Source organism: Tenrec ecaudatus, chromosome 4 (assembly GCF_050624435.1).
Source record: "Tenrec ecaudatus isolate mTenEca1 chromosome 4, mTenEca1.hap1, whole genome shotgun sequence".
NCBI lineage: Eukaryota > Metazoa > Chordata > Mammalia > Afrosoricida > Tenrecidae > Tenrec > Tenrec ecaudatus.
In genome coordinates this window covers 52,597,602-52,616,246 of record NC_134533.1, presented here as the reverse complement: position 1 = coordinate 52,616,246, position 18,645 = coordinate 52,597,602, and the positions used below count along the sequence as shown (strand labels likewise).

Below are 18,645 nucleotides of genomic sequence, written 5' to 3'. Positions count from 1 at the left end.
CTTTCTTTCACATCATTCCTCCAGCCTCCTGAAATCAGTACTTCCCTCCCTTTCACCTCTACTCTGGCTCCCATCTTGCTTAGCCATGGACCCAGTACTCCTCAACTGGACATTAATAGTACCCAGAAACTTCAGGCAGCTTGAGAAAGCTACAAGTGAGCGGTCTCTTTCTCAGCAGGTGGGTTATGGCCAAGCCCTAGGGTGGATTGGGAGGTAAAAGTCTACATGAGGAGCAGGGTCAGCATTTATTTGCTTGTGTTTTTAAGTGTCAAGGAATGTGAACATCCTTAATAATCATGGAGGGAGAGTAGTGTTACAGCTCTTTTAAAATTTGTCTGGCAGGTTTTCTGTTGTTGTTTTTCCGGAAAACCCAAGAAAAAAAAATAATCATGGAGGGTGGGGAGTGGTGGAAGTGTGCGGGACAGTATATGAACTTCAGGGAGCTATCCACCCACAAGACATGCCTCCAGGGAGCCATTCACCTGAATTAGGTTATAGCTCACACAGGTGGAAGCGCATCACTTCAGAAGTGACATGGGCCTTGACTTTCAAAAACTCATGAACTGAGTAATTATTAAACAGCTTTCTTTTCTATCTTGAATCTTCACCTTTGTATTTTCACCAACAGATGACAGTAGTGAGCTCATGGCAGCGCCTCTGAGGTGACAGATGTAAACAATGACACAACCTTGCTTGTTGAGTGAAGAGAACTTGAAACACTGATTAAGAATGCAGCTACAGCCTTCAGTATAGAGTATACTTAACAACTGGGCCAGTAGACAACATCACGGTAAACAGAGCAAAGATTGAAGTTGTCAAGGTTTATTTTCCTTCAAGGTATACTCAACCCCAGAGAAGAAGCAGCCAAAGCATCAAGCAGCATATGCCTGTGGGCGACTGTACTGCACACGACCTCTCTAAAGCATCAGAGCAAGGATGTCACTTTGAGGACTCAGGTGCATTTGACCTAAGTTGTGGTATTTTCAATGGCTCACATGCACGGGAAAGCTGGCCACTGACTACGGAAGACCAGGGAAGAATTGGTGCCTCTGAATGGTGGCGCTGGTGAAGAGCATTGCAAGTGCCAAGGACTGCCAAGAAAACCCATCTGTCTTGTAGAAAGTACAGCCAGAAGGCTTCTTCGATGTAGGACGGCAAAGCTTGTCTCACATCTTCTGTACATGTAATCCGAAACCAGTCCCTGGAACCTGGCTTTGTAGAGTGCATGCAAGAGAGGAAGACCCGCCGTGAATGTATTGACAGTGGCTGCACAATGGACTCAGGCAGGACACGACTGTGAGGGTGGCCCAGGACTGGGCATGGCTTCATTCTGTTGTGCAGACAGTGGCTGTAAGAACTGGCTCGCTGGCACCGAACAAGACCAATCCACCATCTCACATCAGCTACAAAACACCCTTCCTCTCTGCGCTGATTTTCAGGACCAGATGTCCAGGCTCCTCAGGAGGTCCAGGACATGTCTCCCAGGTCCACCGGCCAGGTCCTGTTCTGTTCTGAGCTGTCCAAGCACAGCTGGACCTTGCTCCCTCTGCCCACTGCTTCCCCACCCTCCAATCGCTTCTTCTGGTTCTTTATATCCATATTGCAAAAGAAAACGAGCAGGTAGGTGGCCACTGACAACAAATCAATTGCTTCCTCATCCTGTCTCTAAAAAAGAGACTTGGAAAGGAGAAGGAAGAGGAAAAAGAGGCCTTTTTTCCCCCCTTTTCAATGAATTTTGCTTGTGTCAAGTTTGAGAAAGCTCTGGGTGCGGAGCAACCTTGATGGTGTGATTACAGAAAACTACTGTCTTCCTCAATGAGAACCAGCTCTCAGTGACAGAGCAGCCGGCACGCTCCTCCAAGGGCTCCTGCAGTGCCACCCTCCTGGTTGCCCTGGGGTCACCCGTCCCCAGGGTGCAGCCGCGGCAACTTCTCACAAGGCAAAACAACCAGGAGAGTCCTCCAGAGTTGTTCAGGGGGCTGTGTTTTCCCACAGTTGCTCTAGAGCTGCGGTTCTCAACCTTCCAAATGCCGCCACCCTTCAAGATGGTTCCTCATGTTGCGGTGACCGCCCCCCAACCATAACATTATTTTTGTTGTTACTTTATCACTATGATTTTGCTGTTATGAATCGGGTGACCCCTGTGAAAGGATACCCCCAAAGGGGTCACGACCCACAGGTTGAGAACCACTGCTCCAAAGTGAACACCGGCCAACCCACATTAAAATATGTTCAAGTATAAAGTGATGGGAAAATCTACTAAGAGACTCGAAGTCAGGTCCCTCAAGGAACGTCTGAAAATATGAACTCTGGATCTTTTAAGACTAGATTATCACAAGATGCAGGTAAGAAACAAAGGGGTGCATTGAGAGCAGGAAGTCCCCCCCCCCGCCCCCTTCTCTCACTGCTATTAAATCGATTCCAACTCATAGCAACTGATAGGGCAGAATGACCTCTTCGGGTCTGCAAGACTGTAACTCCCTCTTCCCAGGAACTGAATTACATTACATATTGGATGCCATCCTCCTCCCACAGGTCATTTGGGGCAAACTGAGAAGTGGCTTGTGCAAACCTAAGACAAAGATGAATTCCTTCGCTGACTCACAGCGACCTCCCGTGCGTGACTGAGGCTGGAACTGTTGATGGGAGTGGAGAGTCCAGTCTTTCTCCCAGGGAGCTGCTGGTGGTTTCAAACTGCTAACCATGCGGATCGCAACCCAACACATAACCACTACCCCTAATTAAAGAATTGAATTTAGGGACTGCCTTCCAAGACCCACACAGATTTTGCCCCCCCCCCAAATGTCAACCTTGGGGGACCCCTGATGCGTAGTGGTAACTGTTGGGCTGCTGACCACAAAGTCAGCAGTTCGAAGCACCAGCTGCTGTCCTGGGGGAAAATGAGATTTTCTACTCCCATTAAAGGGTCACCACCTCATCCCCTCACAGAGGGGTTTAGGAGAGGAGACGGGTCAGTCAGGGTGCGATGTAGTACCGATGAAGAACACAGCTTTCCCCCAGATCCTGGATGCTTCCTCCCCCCAACTACCATGATCCGAATTCTACCTTGCAGGACTGGATAGGGCAGAGATTGTACACTGGTGCATATGGGAGCTGGGGGCACAGGGAATCCAGGGTGGACGATACCTTCAGGACCAGGGGTGTGAGGGGCGAGGCTGGGAGAGTGGAGGGTGAGTGGGTTGGAAAGGGGGAACTGATTTAAAGGATCCACATGTGACCTCCTCCCTGGGAGATGGACGGCAGAGAAGGGGGGGAGGGAGACTCCGGATAGGGCAAGATATGACAAAATAACAATCTGTGGATTATCAAGGGCTCATGAGGGAGGCAGGAGCGGGGAGGGAGGGGGAAAAAAAGAGGACCTGATGCAGAGGGCTTAAGTGGAGAGCAAATGCTTTGAGAGTGATTAGGGCAAAGAATGTACGGATGTGCTTTATACAATTGATGTTTATGTATATGTGTGGATTGTGATAAGAGTTGTATGAGCCCCTAATAAAATGTAAAAAAAGAAAAGAAAAAAAAATAAAATGATTAGGGCAAAGAATGTCCGGATGTGCTTTATACAATTGATGTATGTATATGCATGGATTGTGATCAGAGTTGTATGAGCCCCTAATAAAATGTTTAAAAAAATAGTCACCACCTCGAAGACCCAGAGGGGCAGTCCGCCTGTCTTATAGGGTCACTATGAGTCGGAACGGACTGAAGGGCAGTGGCAGTTGAGTTTTCCCAATAATGAATGTGTAGACTTCTCTATGAAAGAGGAGTAAAAAGACAAGTTTCCCCCCCAAAGGGCTTTATTGGCCAAGAGAATCTTTGTCCCTAGATTCTACGTAGGAAAAGCTTACCACCACTTCCCCATCAGTCTTCGCCCAAACAGATATGAGTGAATTTCCAGATGCCAAACTCCTCAGATGGTACTGGATCAACAGGCATCATCCCAAATCAGATAAGCCATTGACATAATAAAGCCATTGTAGGCACATTCTCTCGAATTGGGGGCTACGGTACGTAAATATGGTAAGTAAATGTCACCCATTTATCCACTGTACTCTCAACATTCCTTCCTCCCAGGAGGCCTGCCCACACGTCAGGAAGTCAACCTCCTCCTGGACAACAGGAAAGCCTTTTCTTCCTCTGTAGACCACCTGGGTACTGGAGTCTGCATGGACAATGGGCCTGAACAGGAAGGTGTCACTTCTGAGAAAGGGCTATTCTCCAAATGATTCACTCTCTCCCCCAATCATAAAAACCCTGAATGGTAAAGGGGGAAAACCCACAAAAGTAATTATCAACAGATCCCATGAGGTCACAGGAAAAACAGTTAGAGAAAGGGAGTTTAATAAACAGTCGTCTTTTATTACAAAAAGCTGATGTCACCGATTATTCACTATATCCAACACTAAAACACAAACCCATGAGCTTCACCGTGGAGCGGGATGAAAAGGCCGTGTGGACTCTGCTGAGCATTTTAATATCCTCTTGTTGACAGGAGATAGAAGATCTGAACAGGGCCGGGAACAGGAAATGATTTTAGTGATTTCATTACAGTAATAGAGCAAAGCTTTTCCACCATTAGGTTTGGCAGATGGTCCGGTAAGGCTTCAACTATCAAACAGGCTGCAAGTCAATAAGCCCAGTATTGATACAAGAGCAACATAATAATGAACAAGGTGTAGTAGAAAGCAGGAAAGTTTTTTGCTGTTTAAAAATTTCTGCTGTAGCCCCAGAAGTGGAATATGGGAGGCTGGTGCTTAAAAGTTCATTTAAACCCACTTCACAAGGAAGGCCACCAAGAAGTACACAGTAAGACCCAAGCTAAGAGCCCTTGATGTTCTAGAAAAACTCAGATTGGCAATGAATGCTGAGGACAGTCCATCGTCGCCGAGAGATCTCAAGTGAAAAAGGAATGTGGTGGTAGAATGTCCAGATACTGTGCAAGTAGATTGCTTAGGTCTCATCAAAAAGTTCTAAAACTCAGTCAATTATAATGCGCCCTAAGTATCACCTTGATGAGATCACCGGAAATCAGACTTCCCTGGAAGCAAGGATTAGTGTTTGGAAGCTCCTTAGTGTTGGAATCGTGCCGACCTTGACCGTTCCCGCAGCCTTTGCATAGGAGCTAGATCTAATGCCGCATGTGCACTGATCCTGTGAGGTAGGCAGGTTGAACATCCTTGGTAGAGGATTCTCAGAAAGGCTAAATGACTTGGTCAAAGTAATACCAATCCTGGATCACAGGTTGGTCATTTTCACTATTCACATGCAACCAACTTCTTGTCAATACTTTTTTCAAATTTTATCATCATCAGAATAATATTTCATAGACAATATGCTCTACTTTTTTTTAAATATGGCTTCCACAGTGCCATAACTAACTGCCGAAACACGGGTATAAAAGGTCAGGTCCCGGTAAGAGCATCTTCCTGTTAGAAGGCTGGCGGCTCTGGGTCCCCAGTGACAATCCGCCTCCCAAAGCCTTCACTGGGACCGCCACTGTCAAAGGTGAGATTGGTCAGCTGGATGTGCAGCGTCTTGTTATACTGCTTCCTTGTAAGCTCAGCCCGTGTGAACCTCCTACAAAAACAGCACACACCTTCCACCGGGTGACGTCTGTCAGAATGACACCATCATCCAGTCAGAAATCTGAAAATTACCTGATACTCTTTATTCTCCCTCGCTTCAAATCAACCACCATGTCCCATCGAGTCTACGACTTCAGTCTCTCGGCTCCTTCCTCCTGCGGACGAGTCCAGAGTGGGCTCGGGACACATCAGCTTCTCACTGCTTTCAGGGTCCCACTCAGCAGTGACCTGCCACGAGTCCTGCAGCTATCTCTTCCACCTGCATCAGCTATTTCTACCTTTGTAAACTTGGGTCAGCTAATGAATCAAGCCCATCTGTAAAATGGTCATTACGGTGTGGGATTACTATCACAAGATTAAATAAAATAACCAGTGTGGAGCCCTCCTGGAGTACCTGGCACATAGTAAGCCCCACTAAATGGTGGCCGCTTCTCTGACTTGGCGTGGAGGTCTGATGTCTACCATACCCTTCTGTGCCCTTTGGCAAGTTCACGTTCACTTTAGTACACTGATTGTACCAATGATGAGTACTAGGCCAAAGTCACTCATCCATAGGGCGGTCAAGGGACCCACAACTGCCTAATCAGTAGCTTGGCAAGATTCCCTCTCAGATTTAGAGAAGTATTATGGTAATGATTGTACCGTTCTTCTTGATGATTGAACTATTGAATTGGGTGACGTGTGGGCTAGGCGCCAATAACACAGTTTCAGCATCTTGGTCTTGGAGAAGTACCGAGAACACAGTGAGGAAGGCCAGAGAACTTAATCTCAAAGTGACAGGAAGGGCGGCTGGTGTGCTCTGCTGGCCCCCACAGGCTTGAGGCCTGGCAGCAGGGACCCTGATTTCACTGAGTGACACACGGACTTGAAGCAGCAGGCCCTGGTGGCAGCAGGGACCCTGATTTTACTGAGTGACACACGGACTTGAAGCAGCAGGCCCTGGTGCCACCTACTGGGGACAAGATCTCCTTTCCAGGCTGGCACTTTCTTACAGCACTGCACAACCAGAGTAAAATGAGGACACAGGCATCCAGGGGCAGTGCAGCTGTTAAGAAAGGGTAGTTGTGGGTACACCAGGCAAGGCCTTCAGAGAAACTCAGAGGAAATGCCATTTGTCTCTTCACTCCGCCTTTCCACAAGTTTTCCGAGAACCCTACTGTAGCGAAACCAGTGAGAGCTGGAACTCAACGGGCTGGCATGGCTTCCCAGGTCGGTAACATTCTGTCGGTCAGGGTAGTCTGACCACTTGGCCACCTGTGGTGGACGACAGAGCAGACCTGTGAGCACCCGAATTCCACGCGACTGCCGTGTTTGCCTGCCAGCTGTCCACCACTGTCCCATCACTGTCAGTTTAAAACCTTTGCAATGTCATTCTTCTCGGGCTTCTATTTTACACCGGTCTCAGCTTTTGCGTGTTTATTGTTGGTGTTAAGAAGCTATCTTTGCAGACACAGTGACCATGGTGTGAGGAAGTTGCCTCAAAAAGCAAAACAAAACAACCCAAACTCACTGCTATCGAGTCAAGTATCAACTCATAGTGACCATCCAGGACAGGGTAGAAGTAATTCTTTATGGGAAAGGCGTGGGTTCCCACACTGCCATGAGTCCATGCCGGCTCATAGCGCCCCTAGAGGACAGGACCCGACAGGACAGGACTGCCCAAGGCATAACTATTCTACCACTTCTCCTTAGGAGCGGCTAGTAGTCCACAATTTTTGGCTTTCAAAACAACTAGAAACCCATGGAAGTTGAGCTTTTACATTACAACATTCCCAGAGCTGTGCAAATTTAAGCAAAGGGGACTTGGAGCAAATTAAGGTGCTTCACAACACGTTAGGGATGCAGAAGACTCCACCCAATGAGGGAATTTGAGGCAGCCAACCATGGAGGAGCGCGGTGAGTGAGAGCTGCAAAGGCCAGTAGGGGTTCCCCCCACCCGCCCCGTCTCCCCTGGCATCTGCTTGAGGGCTGGACCGATGAGCAAACACTGGTCATTTCCAATTATCTGTCCACATTTAAAATTCTACAATGCTGCTTCTCTACCGACAAAATACGTCACGAAAGACCAACAGAGGCTTTTGTTAGTAAAAGGGGCTCAAACGCATGAAGGGGTTTCCAAACGGCTGGAAACATCCCATTCTATTTGTAGTTCATCATTTCCATGAACTTCTTGAAGCCCCCTTGTACATCACGTTTTCTACCTGGGTAGGAGTCACTAACACTCCCCGTGATAAAAGCCTCCTTGTCAAGGCAGCAAAGACAACGAAGGTCACTCTATGTCATCGGCTACATAGTTTGTAACTTCCTAGTAGGGCTGAGCAAATGTTTCCCATCCAACCATTCAGACACATTGTGGTTCATGTTATCTGAAACCCCACAATGTTCCCACGCTCCCCTCATTTCCTCCCTGTCTAGTCCCCCGGCCTCCCCAGGCCTCCTTCTGACCGTTGACCATGGCTTTCAGGAGTGCAGACTCCCCTGGGGTACTTTTCACCTTGTACACTTGTCTATGGCCTGGCTCAAATGGCTGAGTTCCAAGCTTACAGGCTGACTAAGAGCCCATCTGAGAGGTTCTGTCAGTGTTAATGATTCTGATTCAGAGTTTGAGGACCTCCTGGTGTGATTCTTTTCCAGAGTGGGCAGCAGTGGCAGCCAGGCACCACCTAGTTCCTCTGGTGTCAGGACATGGTAGCCGAGTTTGACATGGGCCACGGGTCCTGTGAACTGTGTCCCTGGAGCTTTTGGTTTTCTTTCTTCACTCTTCCTTGCTGTGGACAAACATTTTCAAGCCCTTCATGCTTAGCCCATGACAAATATTAACTCAAATTCCTCTTGTAATTCTTTGCTTCCTCAGCAAAATAGTACAGGAAAGCAATGAATTTCTAATGAATCTGTACTCACAAGTTTCCAAATTTCATATTTATGCTTCTTGAAAAACACCATTTCAAAAATTTCAATCCAACCGATTCAAGTATTAAAAAAATTTCAAAGTCTGATGTAGGGGATTTGGGGCTGGATTCTTCATATTGTAGCACTTTAAAAAGTTTTTAAACAATTAATGATGCTTTGTAATTTAACAAAAACCACTTTATTATCTGTTGATTCAGGGAGTTTTTAAACATATAAAAATACCACCTCGTAATGTCATAGGAGTAAGAAGTCACAAAGTGCAGGGCAGCGGCCGACATGAAAAACCTGTCTGCTGGGCACCCATCTCGCCATGGTGGCTCCCCTCCCTCAGACATCCAAGGTGCTGCGCTCCCCCTTTCAAAGCAGGCTCTCGCAGGGGCGGGAAGGTGAGCTCTCTGAGCACACAGGCAAGCAAAGCTGACCACATGACGTACATTTGCAACTTAACAACTTTAAACTTCCAGGATAAGCAGCATGAGGCTTTTAAAATCGGCAGAAGAGTGGTTCCACTGGGCCTTTGAAATCTCATGTTCACAAAAGTCCCACAATCAATCTACATACTATCAGGGGGCCAGGAGAGCTGGGGGTTGGGAAAAAAAGAGGAGCGGATCCCAAGGGCTCAATGGACAGTGGATGTCTAGAAAAGAACGATGGAATATATGTACGAATATGTCGGACACAATTGATGTATGGACTGTAACAAGAGCTGTAAGAGCCCCCAATAAAATGATTATAAAACAAAACAAAAACCACTGACCTATAGTTTAGGACAGTGTCACTCAAAGACATACAAATACACACCTGGTAAATCCATCAATTGAGAGTTTCAACTCTAAGCTTTGACCTTTACTGTTCCTTTTTCCTCAGCAATGGCGCTTTCAAGAGTTACCTTCCAAACTAGACAATGTGTTATTTGCTGTCCATAATAGAGTCGCCTGAGTGTTTACTATCAAGAGGCGCACAGGGGAACAAGTGTGCCGCAGGGTCGGCCGCTGAAGAGAGGTGCAGCGGGCTTGGCTTTTCACACTGGCATGTTCTACTTTACTAATTACAGTCACACGAGCTGGCTGCTGCTGCTAAGTATAGCAATGAACTCTCTGGACACGGGTCGCGAGGAAGCACCTGTGGGAGTCATGTCTAGCAGAGTGGGTGAGACATTCAGAAGCTGTCACAGTTCCTCAATCTCCACTCAAAAGTCCTGAGCACTCATTTTACTGAAGTGCAGTAAAACCAACAGCAGTAACTTCTAAGCAGTTACCAACAAGTTGGCGTAAACCCGACATAAACCCCACTCATAAAATTGCTGCGGCAGGGTGGCCAGCCACGCCAAACACTGGGCTTGACAGCCTTGCTTTCTCTCAGGGTCGGAAGGAAAAGTCTGCATTGGAAAAAACAAAACACTAAGCCACGGGGTACAACACTCTAAACGCCGCTTGCCCTTTTTCTCGTTGTTCCTCCCAGAGAGGGGAGCCTCTGTAACCATGACAACGAACATCCACACAAGGCCTACCTGGCAGGCCAGGTGGACAGGGAAAGGAGTCAGGGGCCTGGACCATGCAGCTCTGGACCACTGCATCAGAGCCGGCGAAGCTATCAGTCGACGCCGCCGGCGGAGGGTTCCGCTAGCGCAGCTGAGTGCACTGGTAGCAAATCCAAGTCTCCTTAGAAGTCAGAGTGCACGAGTTAGCCCTCGCCGACTCCTCCAAGTAGCTTTACATCTTTCTGCTCTTCGTGCAGAGAACACGGGGCTGCTGGTGGTTTGCTGGGAAGTAGAAAGTGATGAGGAGCTGAGCACCAGATTCTAATGCTCAGGAAAGTGTGTGACAGAGCACGGGGGCAAGACGGGCAGGAGTGTAACAGCAGACGATTATGGCTGTTTCCCTTATGTCATTTTCAAGTGTCTGGAAGGAAAATGAGGTTGATTTCGTGGGCAGAGAAAACTCCAATTCGATTTTTAAGTCGAATCCTTCAAACTTGGGAAGCTTTTCTTCAATTCATCAGCAAGGGTCTTATCAACATCATGTAGGACTTTAAGGAAGTCTTCCACCTGTGAGTCCAACAAAAGAAGCAAGTAAATACAGGTGGAGAGAGAGGTGGTTCGATATTACTATCAGATTGTTCCACCTGCGCTGTCTAACCGTCCAATGGCTAAGTGCCAATGAACCGCCAGAGGGCAGCAATGGTCCTTCCTGAACCTCCTCTGCAGCACCATCAAATGACCATCCCTCATCATTCTCCTTTTGCTCTTAAGCCAGAACTTATCCTTCACTGCAGCCCCCCCCCCCACCCCGCCTGCCGAGAGTCCATCTCTGGAGTTCCTCCTTTGTTTTCAACATTCTGTGCTTTATTTCCCTCTAACTCGTCTTCATTTGGAATTGTCTGGTGTTTGTAGGTATAAACTTCACAGCAACTTAATGCTACTGGTAACAGAAAAAATGCCTCTTGAATAATCGGAAGACTCCCAAGAATCAAGGCGGCCACTTGTGTGTCCCTTTGCCATCCTGTGGAGGCTTGTGTGTTACTGAAAAGCTGTGTCACTGGTATCTCCAATCCCAGCAGATGCACCTAAAGCCAACAGGTTTCAGTAGAGCTTCCGGACTAAGAACAGTCTACAAAGAAGGCGTAGCTGTCCACTTGTGTGGAACAGCCAATGAAAACCTACCGGGCAGACGCAGAACACTTTCAGAATGAGTGACTCACAACATGACTGAGGCAGAGCTGCGTTGCCCTACTCAAGTTGACCACAAGGATGCAAATGCGACAGAGCCTGCAGGAATAAAGGCTTACACTCGCATGTGCTGATGGGACACGACCCATACAAAATGGACATTATCAAGATGTACCTTGAAATTCAATGCTGCTGTCATCATGTCTATGGGCATACAAGAAAATCCAGTCAATACAACCACAAAGGCTAGTAATGAAGAAAGTGGAGAACTCCACCAATGCATTAAGCCTGAAATGAATCAAACCTGCAGTGATGATGCAGCGATAATTATTGGCGCTTAGAATGCAAGAGTTGGCAAGAGAAGACAGAGCCGTAGTCGGAAGATGGCCTTGGTGATGACAGGCTGGAGATCACGTGACAGAATTTTACAAGAGCAACGACTTCACAGAGAACGACTTTTCTTCACACAAACAGGCCACTATACACATGGACTTCTCCAGCAGACGTCAAACTGCTAACATCTCTGGGGAGACAAGATGGAGAAGCTCCATGTCGGCACTTAAAACAGGGCAGGGGCTGGCTGTGGGCCAGACCACCAGTTACTCAGAGGTAAGCTCAGGCTGAAGCTAAAATAATTAAAACAAGTTCATGAGAGCCAAAATAGCGCCTTGAGTCTATCCCACCTGAATTCAGAAAATGTCTCCAGAGCAGAGTTGCTGCACGGAACACTAATGACAGAAGACTCGATCAGTTCTGCGAGGACATCAAGAACATCACACACGAAGAAAGCAAAAGTCCATTAAAAAGACAGGAAAGAAAGGATCAAAGGGGATGTCAGAAGAGACTCCGAAACTTGCCATTAATCAGAGTAGCAAAGGCAAATGGAAGACATGATGAAGTTGAAACACGCTGAACAGAAAATTTCAAAGGGCAGCTTAAGATGACAAAGGCAAATATTATATGGAGATGTGCAAAGACCTCGAGTTAGCCAAGCAGAAAGGAAGAGCCTGCTTGCATCTCTTCAACTGAAAGAACTTAAGAAAAAAATTAAGCTTTGAAGTACAACATTGAAAGATTCTGTAAGCAAAATATTGAATGATGCAGGAAGCATCAAACAAGACAGAAAGAGGTGTCGATGGGATCAAGTATCAGGCATCAAAGACCCAGAACAAAATATCATGTCAATGTGAATGAGGGGGAAGGCAGAGTGGAGACCCAAAGTCCATCTGTAGATAATTGGACATCCTCTCACAGAAGGGTCAGAAGGAAGAGATGAGCCAGTCAGAGTGCAGTATAGCACCGATGAAACATACAACTTTCCTCTAGTTCTTTTTTTTTTTTTTACATTTTATTAGGGGCTCATACAACTCTTATCACATCCTCTAGTTCTTTAATGCTTCTTCACCCTATTCCCCCCACTATCATGACCCCAATTCCACCTTACAAATCTGGCTAGACCAGAGAATGTACACTGGTACAGGTAAGAGCTGGAAACACGGAATCCAGCACAGATAAACCCCTCAGGACCAATAATGAAGTTAGTTATACCAGGAGGGGAAGGGAAGGTGGTGGGGGAGGGGGCAGAAAGGGAGAACTGATCATAATGATTGACATATAACCCTCTCCCAGGGGGACAGACAACAGAAAAGTGGGTGAAGGAAGACAGTGCTCGGTGTAAGACATGAAAAAAAAAGTATAAATTATCAAGGGTTCATGAGGGAGGGAGGGAGGAAAATTAGCTGATAACAGGGGCTCATGTAGAAAGAAAAGGTTTAAAAAGGATGATGGCAACATATGTACAGATGTATGGAGCGTGATAAGAGCTGTAAGAACTCAGAAAAAATGATTTAAAAAATAAAACAAAAAAACCCCCACCATGTGTGGTAAACAAGTGGCCATCTAGTTCGGAAGCAACAAAGCCCACATGGAAGAAGCACACCAGCCTGTGTGATCACGAAGTGTCAAAGGGATTAGGTATCAGGCATCGAAGAAAAACACATCGTATCATTGTGAATGAGGGGGGACAGCAGATTGGGGACCCAAAATCCATCTTTTGGCAATTGGAGATCCCCTTACCAAAGGCTCATGGGGAAGAGACAAGCCAGTCAGGGTGCAGTATAGCAACGATGAAACATACAACTTTCCTCTAGTTCCTAAATGTTTCCTCCGCCCCCCGCTATCATGATCCCAATTCTACCTTACAAATCTGGCTAGATCAAAGGATGTACACTGGTACAGAGAGAACTGGAAACACAGGGAATCCAGGATGGATGATCCCTTTAGGACCAGTGCAAAGAGTGGTGATACCGGGAAGGTGGAGGGAGGGTGGGGTGGAAAGAGGGAACCAATTACAGAGATCTACATATAACCTCCTCCCTGGGGGACGGACAACAGAAAAGTAGGTGAAGGGAGACATTGGAGAGTGTAAGATATGACAAAATAATAACTTATAAATTATCAAGGGCTCATGAGGGAGGGGGAAAAATGAAGAGCTAATGCCAAGGGCTTACATGGAGAGAAAACGTTTTAAGTATGATGAAGGTAATGAGTGTACAAGTGTGCTTTATACAATTGATATATGTTTGGATTGTGATAAGAGTTATATGAGCCCCCAACAAAATGATTTAAAAAAACCCCTACCATGTGTAAACATACCCAAATAAATACCTGAAATAAGAGGATTAAAAATAAAGATGGAAAGAATGCAGTCACTGTACCAAAAAAACTAGTTCACATTCACCCATTTCAAGAGGTAGCATATGAGCAAGAACCACTGGCAGTGAAGGAAGAAGTCCAGAGTGCACTGCAAGCCTTCGCTAAAACCAGGCTTCAGCAATAGATGGTGTTTCAAGTAGCTGATGAAGGACTGGAAGTGCTCCCTCGTCTATACCAAAAAATCTGAAAGACAGATGCTTGACCAACTGCCTGGAAGAGACCCCATTCCAAAGACAAATGACCCCCCACAATGCGGAAATAGCACATGCAAGTACAATGCTGCTGAAGCTCATCCAACAGTGGCCGCAGCAGCACATTGGCAGGGGGCTGCTAGAGTTCAGGCTGGAATCAGAAGAAGGCATGCTGACGTCAGATGGAAAGATGTTTGTTTCTCATTAACTAAGCAAAGGCATTCAACTGAGCGAATCTTAACAAACTATGGGCAGTCTTGAGAAGAAAGAATGGGAATCCCAGAACACTTCATTTTGCTCATGAGGAATCTGTACATGGATGAAGAGGCAGTTGTGTGAATGGTTTTATAATCGGGAAAAGTGTATCCTCTCACCATACTTACACCGTCTGCCTACAATCATCAGAGGAGCTGGCTTCCATGGAGAAGAAGGGGGCATCAGAGTTGCAGGAAGACTTATGAACACCCTGAGATATGCAGATGACACCACCTTGCTTGCTGAAAGCGAGAAGTGCCTGGAATACTTGGCTGATGAAAATCAACAATTGCAGCCTTCAGTATGATTATGACTCAGTGTAAAGAAGACCTAAACCCTCACAACTGGACGAATAGGCAACATCACGATAAATGGGGACAAGGTTAAAGTTGTCTCAGGGACTTTGTCTTGGCTGGATCCACAACCAGTGCTCATGGAAGCAGCAGTGAAGACATCAAAAGACAGGCTGCACTGGGTAGGTCTGCGCATAAGACGTCTCGAGTACTGGAGAACGAGGATGAAGGTGCTACGGTGCATTTTCCATTGCCTCATATGCCTGGAAAGTTGGACATTGAAAACCCAAGACCACAGAGAAATGGACGATTTAAACCATGGCGATGGGGAAGAATACTGAAAGTGCTGTGAACAGTCAAAAGAACAAACAGAACTGTCTTGGAAGAAAGAGGATGCGCCTTTGAGCTCGGAATGGTGCGACTGGGTCTCATGTACTTTGGATTTGTTGTCAGGAGAACCAATTCCTTGAGGAAGGGATCATGCTTGGTAGAGTAGAGGGGCGGTGACAAAGAGGCGCCCCAGAGAGACGGATTAACACGGTGGCTACAACAAGGGGCTCACACGTAAGAACAACTGTGAGGATGGCCCAGGATTGAGCGGTGCTTCGTCCCACTGTCCTTACGGGCCCAGTGGGAACGGACTCACTGACACCTAACAACAGTCGAGGTGCTTCAAAAAGTGTGTGGAAAAAACTCTCGGTCTCTCTTAGTCCTAGTTTTCTACAAACGCTTGGAAGCCTCTGCCTGCGTTACCTACTCCTCCACCACACAGCGAGAAATGTCAACTCAGTGCTGATCCCGTCCTTCTGAAGTGAGCTGTTATTCAGGCCAGTCCCAAGAATCAGTCATCTATCTAACATAAGCACCAGACCCCTGAACAGGATGTACCATCTTCGTTGACAATGTCCTCAAAGTTCATACGCTTAGCTTAGCAACATTCTACTTGAAAATGCTCTTAAACTTGACCCCTAAACATTTACTCATACTCACTACAGGGCTGTACGACGGAAGGAGGTTCTTAAACGCGCAGGAACACTTGTGCTGGTTTAAATGGCCCTCCTTTAGAGCCTGGGCCACAGTCTCCTAAAACAAAGGTCCACAAGAGTTAATATCATCAGAGGGAACTTCTAAACCAGTGAATAAAAAGTCAGATGAATAAATATCAATCAGTATACACATTTCCCTACTGACCCCATCGCCATCTCAGATGACTCAAACTGAGGCCCCACCACCACTCCTCTTTCCACACCCAACTCCATTCTCCACTGGAGTCCAGTGTCTTTCCTGATTGCCCACTTCCCAAGGGTTCAATTCACTCTACTGACGTCACCTCCTAAACCTCTCTCATCCCCACCCTCCCTCTCCAGTCACACTTCCTATTGCTTAAGCTCTCATTATTTTTCAGGTTATTGCTGCAGATTATCTGTAAATATTTAGTGATTGGTCTCCTAGCCTCCAGTCTAGATTCTATATTCCTTCCTCTCTCATTTTTAGAACAATCTTACTCAATCACTTGCTGCTAAAACAAAAAACTCCAGTACCTCCCTAGCCTCATCAAGATTAAGTTCAAATTCCATCAATATCACATGTATGAATATTAATGACATCTCCTTGGCATACTCTCTGTATTCCTTCCTCCTCTATTTCAGTCACTGAAAAATTAACAACGACGATTCTCCAAAAACAAAAGCAATGGCAAAGGAAAAAAAATATTTTCACTAAATATGTAAAAGATAATTATTTAAGAATTCATACAAATGAATAATCCAAATGGATAAACCTTAAGTCAACTTACACTAACACAGCAACTCCAAACCTGTTTTCCGAAGCGTTTGTAAATTGAGGGAAGTAAAAAAAATTCAGAAACTGCCCCTACCAGTGTTTCCCCAAGAGGGGGTGGTCACTGGAATGATCCAGGGGGGTTGCAAAAGCTGAAACCTACGCTGCATCCTACTTACAGGCTACACTGCAAAAGTGAATGGCCTGCGGGAGGAGGGAGGCCTCTGAGCCAATCCTCCCCGCCCCGGAATAAGGAGCAGTAGGCCTAATCCGTCTGGGAACCTAGAGCCCGCATACAGTAAGTGAGGAATAATGTGTTGGCCTGCCAGCTGCAGTGTCGACAGTCCAACTCACCAGCTGAGCGAGGAAATGGAACTGTCTGTGCCTGTGATGATTCCGAGCCTTGGAACCCTTTCCAGGGTCACAATGAGTCAGAATGAGCTCAACAGCAGCGAGGTTGCTTTTGGTTTTTAAGTAAAGCATAATAATTATATGGAGCTCGTTAAATTTATCAACATAAAAATTACAGGGACATTATATACAGTGGTTAGTGAGTCTACCTTAAACTCACTACCATCGAGTTGATTGTGACTCATAATGACCCTACGGGACAGGGCAGAACTTCCTCTGTGCGTCTCTGAGTTTGCCACTCTTTACAGCAGCAGAAAGCCGCATCTTTCTCCCAAGGAGCAGCTGCCGGCCTGTGATGAGCCGACCACATACAGCCGGCTCCGCCACCAGGCCCGGCCAATGACCGCGCCACAGGCATGCGACAGGGAAGTAGGAGACATCATGGCGGGTTCATCCCCGAAGTCCCGAACACTTGTTTTAAGGAATATTCTTTAAAAAATTTCAATGATGAATGTATGTTCTTCACAGGTCAAGTCAACCACATAAAATACATGGAAAAAAAGAATACACTAAAAAAAGAAGTATGTTCAAAGGAAGAAAACACTAAAGTTCAATAACCATATTTAGGGAAAAAACCCTGCTTTTTGAAAACAAGCCTGTGATAAATTTTGAAGTCAATTATTTGGTAAATCAAACAGTAAGTCATCTAACTCTTAGAAAAATGCTTTTCAGTGAGCTGATCGAGAGCCAGGTCAAGTGCTTATCATGTAAAGGATAAAAGGTAGTCTATTACAAATACTGGATTACATCAATAAGACAACACTGCCATCAAGTAATTTCCACTCATAGCAACCCGACAGAACAGCGTAGAACTGCCCCTCTGGGGGTCTAAGACTTCAGCCCTTCACAGGGCTTTAAACAGCTTCATCTTCTGCCCCCACTGCGGCGCAGTGGGCGGGTCGCTCCGCATGTGGCTCCCCACGTCACCAGAGCTCCCGGGCAGGAGAAAGGGAGCATTTGCAGATTCCTGAAGGAAACGACACCAAGGCACACACCTGCTGGTTTATGATAATAACCTTGAAGTTGATAAATTTTACTTTTCTCTATTTTCCCCGCGTTTGGTATGTACTACAACAATGCCATTTTCCTATATTTAAAAAAAACTACTAAAGTTTGGATCATTAACCAATCCATATTTTCTTTTTGCTAAAGACATCTTCCATACCTTTGTCAATGCCTGAAGAATATTAGAGAGAAATTCACATGAAATATCCTTTAAGATGTCCCAGTGTACATCATCTCCCTTTAAGTCAGGCCTCTCAGCCCCATCGCCATTCGAGTTCTCGGGTTTCTTCTGGTAACGCTGCAGCATTTCTAAGACCCGAGTCAGGCTGTCGATCAGCGGAAATGCTACTGTACAAATAAAAGAAAAGGCATGGGATTGACAGATTCATTTTACTTTTTCCTTCGTGTACATACTTCTTCAACAAATATGGACTAAAATATCTATTAGTACTACACATTACATGTTAGGTATTACAAATACAGGGGTAAACAAGATCTTCAAGGACTAAGTCTTCAAATGTTTCTATTTGTATACTTGTAAATAAGTAAAACAGGGCATTTCAGACTTTGCTAAGCACTAGGACGGAAACAAATGGAGTACGTAATAAGATAAGGGGTCCTGGTAGCAGAGTGGTTAAAGTTGGCTGCTAAAACCAAAAGGAATAATTCAAACACACCAGCTGCTCTACGGGGGAAAAAAGGAGGCTCACTACTCCCATTAGTGACAGTCTCAGAAACCCACAGGGGCAGTTCTACCCTGTCCTATAGTGTCATTACAAGTCAGAATCAACTTGATGGCAGTGAGTTTGAGATTG

The 18,645-nt window shown here is 46.0% G+C and overlaps 1 protein-coding gene and 1 pseudogene across 2 annotated transcripts in view; one reads left to right on the top strand and one right to left on the bottom strand.

Moving 5' to 3' along the window:
- The first annotated feature begins 308 nt into the window (after positions 1-308).
- On the top strand, positions 309-374 carry LOC142447555 (U7 small nuclear RNA; annotated as a pseudogene).
- Positions 375-8,668: 8,294 nt separating this feature from the next.
- SAAL1 (serum amyloid A like 1) overlaps positions 8,669-18,645 on the bottom strand; it is a 30,296-nt gene continuing 20,319 nt past the window's right edge. The window contains exons 10-12 of one of the 2 annotated variants that reach the window (XM_075545998.1): positions 17,991-18,178; positions 15,626-15,718; positions 8,669-10,560 (exon numbers count right to left, since the gene is read on the bottom strand). In XM_075545998.1, coding sequence (XP_075402113.1) covers positions 10,468-10,560; positions 15,626-15,718; positions 17,991-18,178 — 374 coding nt within the window. In that variant the 3' untranslated portion in view covers positions 8,669-10,467. The remainder of the gene's footprint in view (positions 10,561-15,625; positions 15,719-17,990; positions 18,179-18,645) is intronic. The other variant, XM_075545999.1, reaches the window with a different exon arrangement.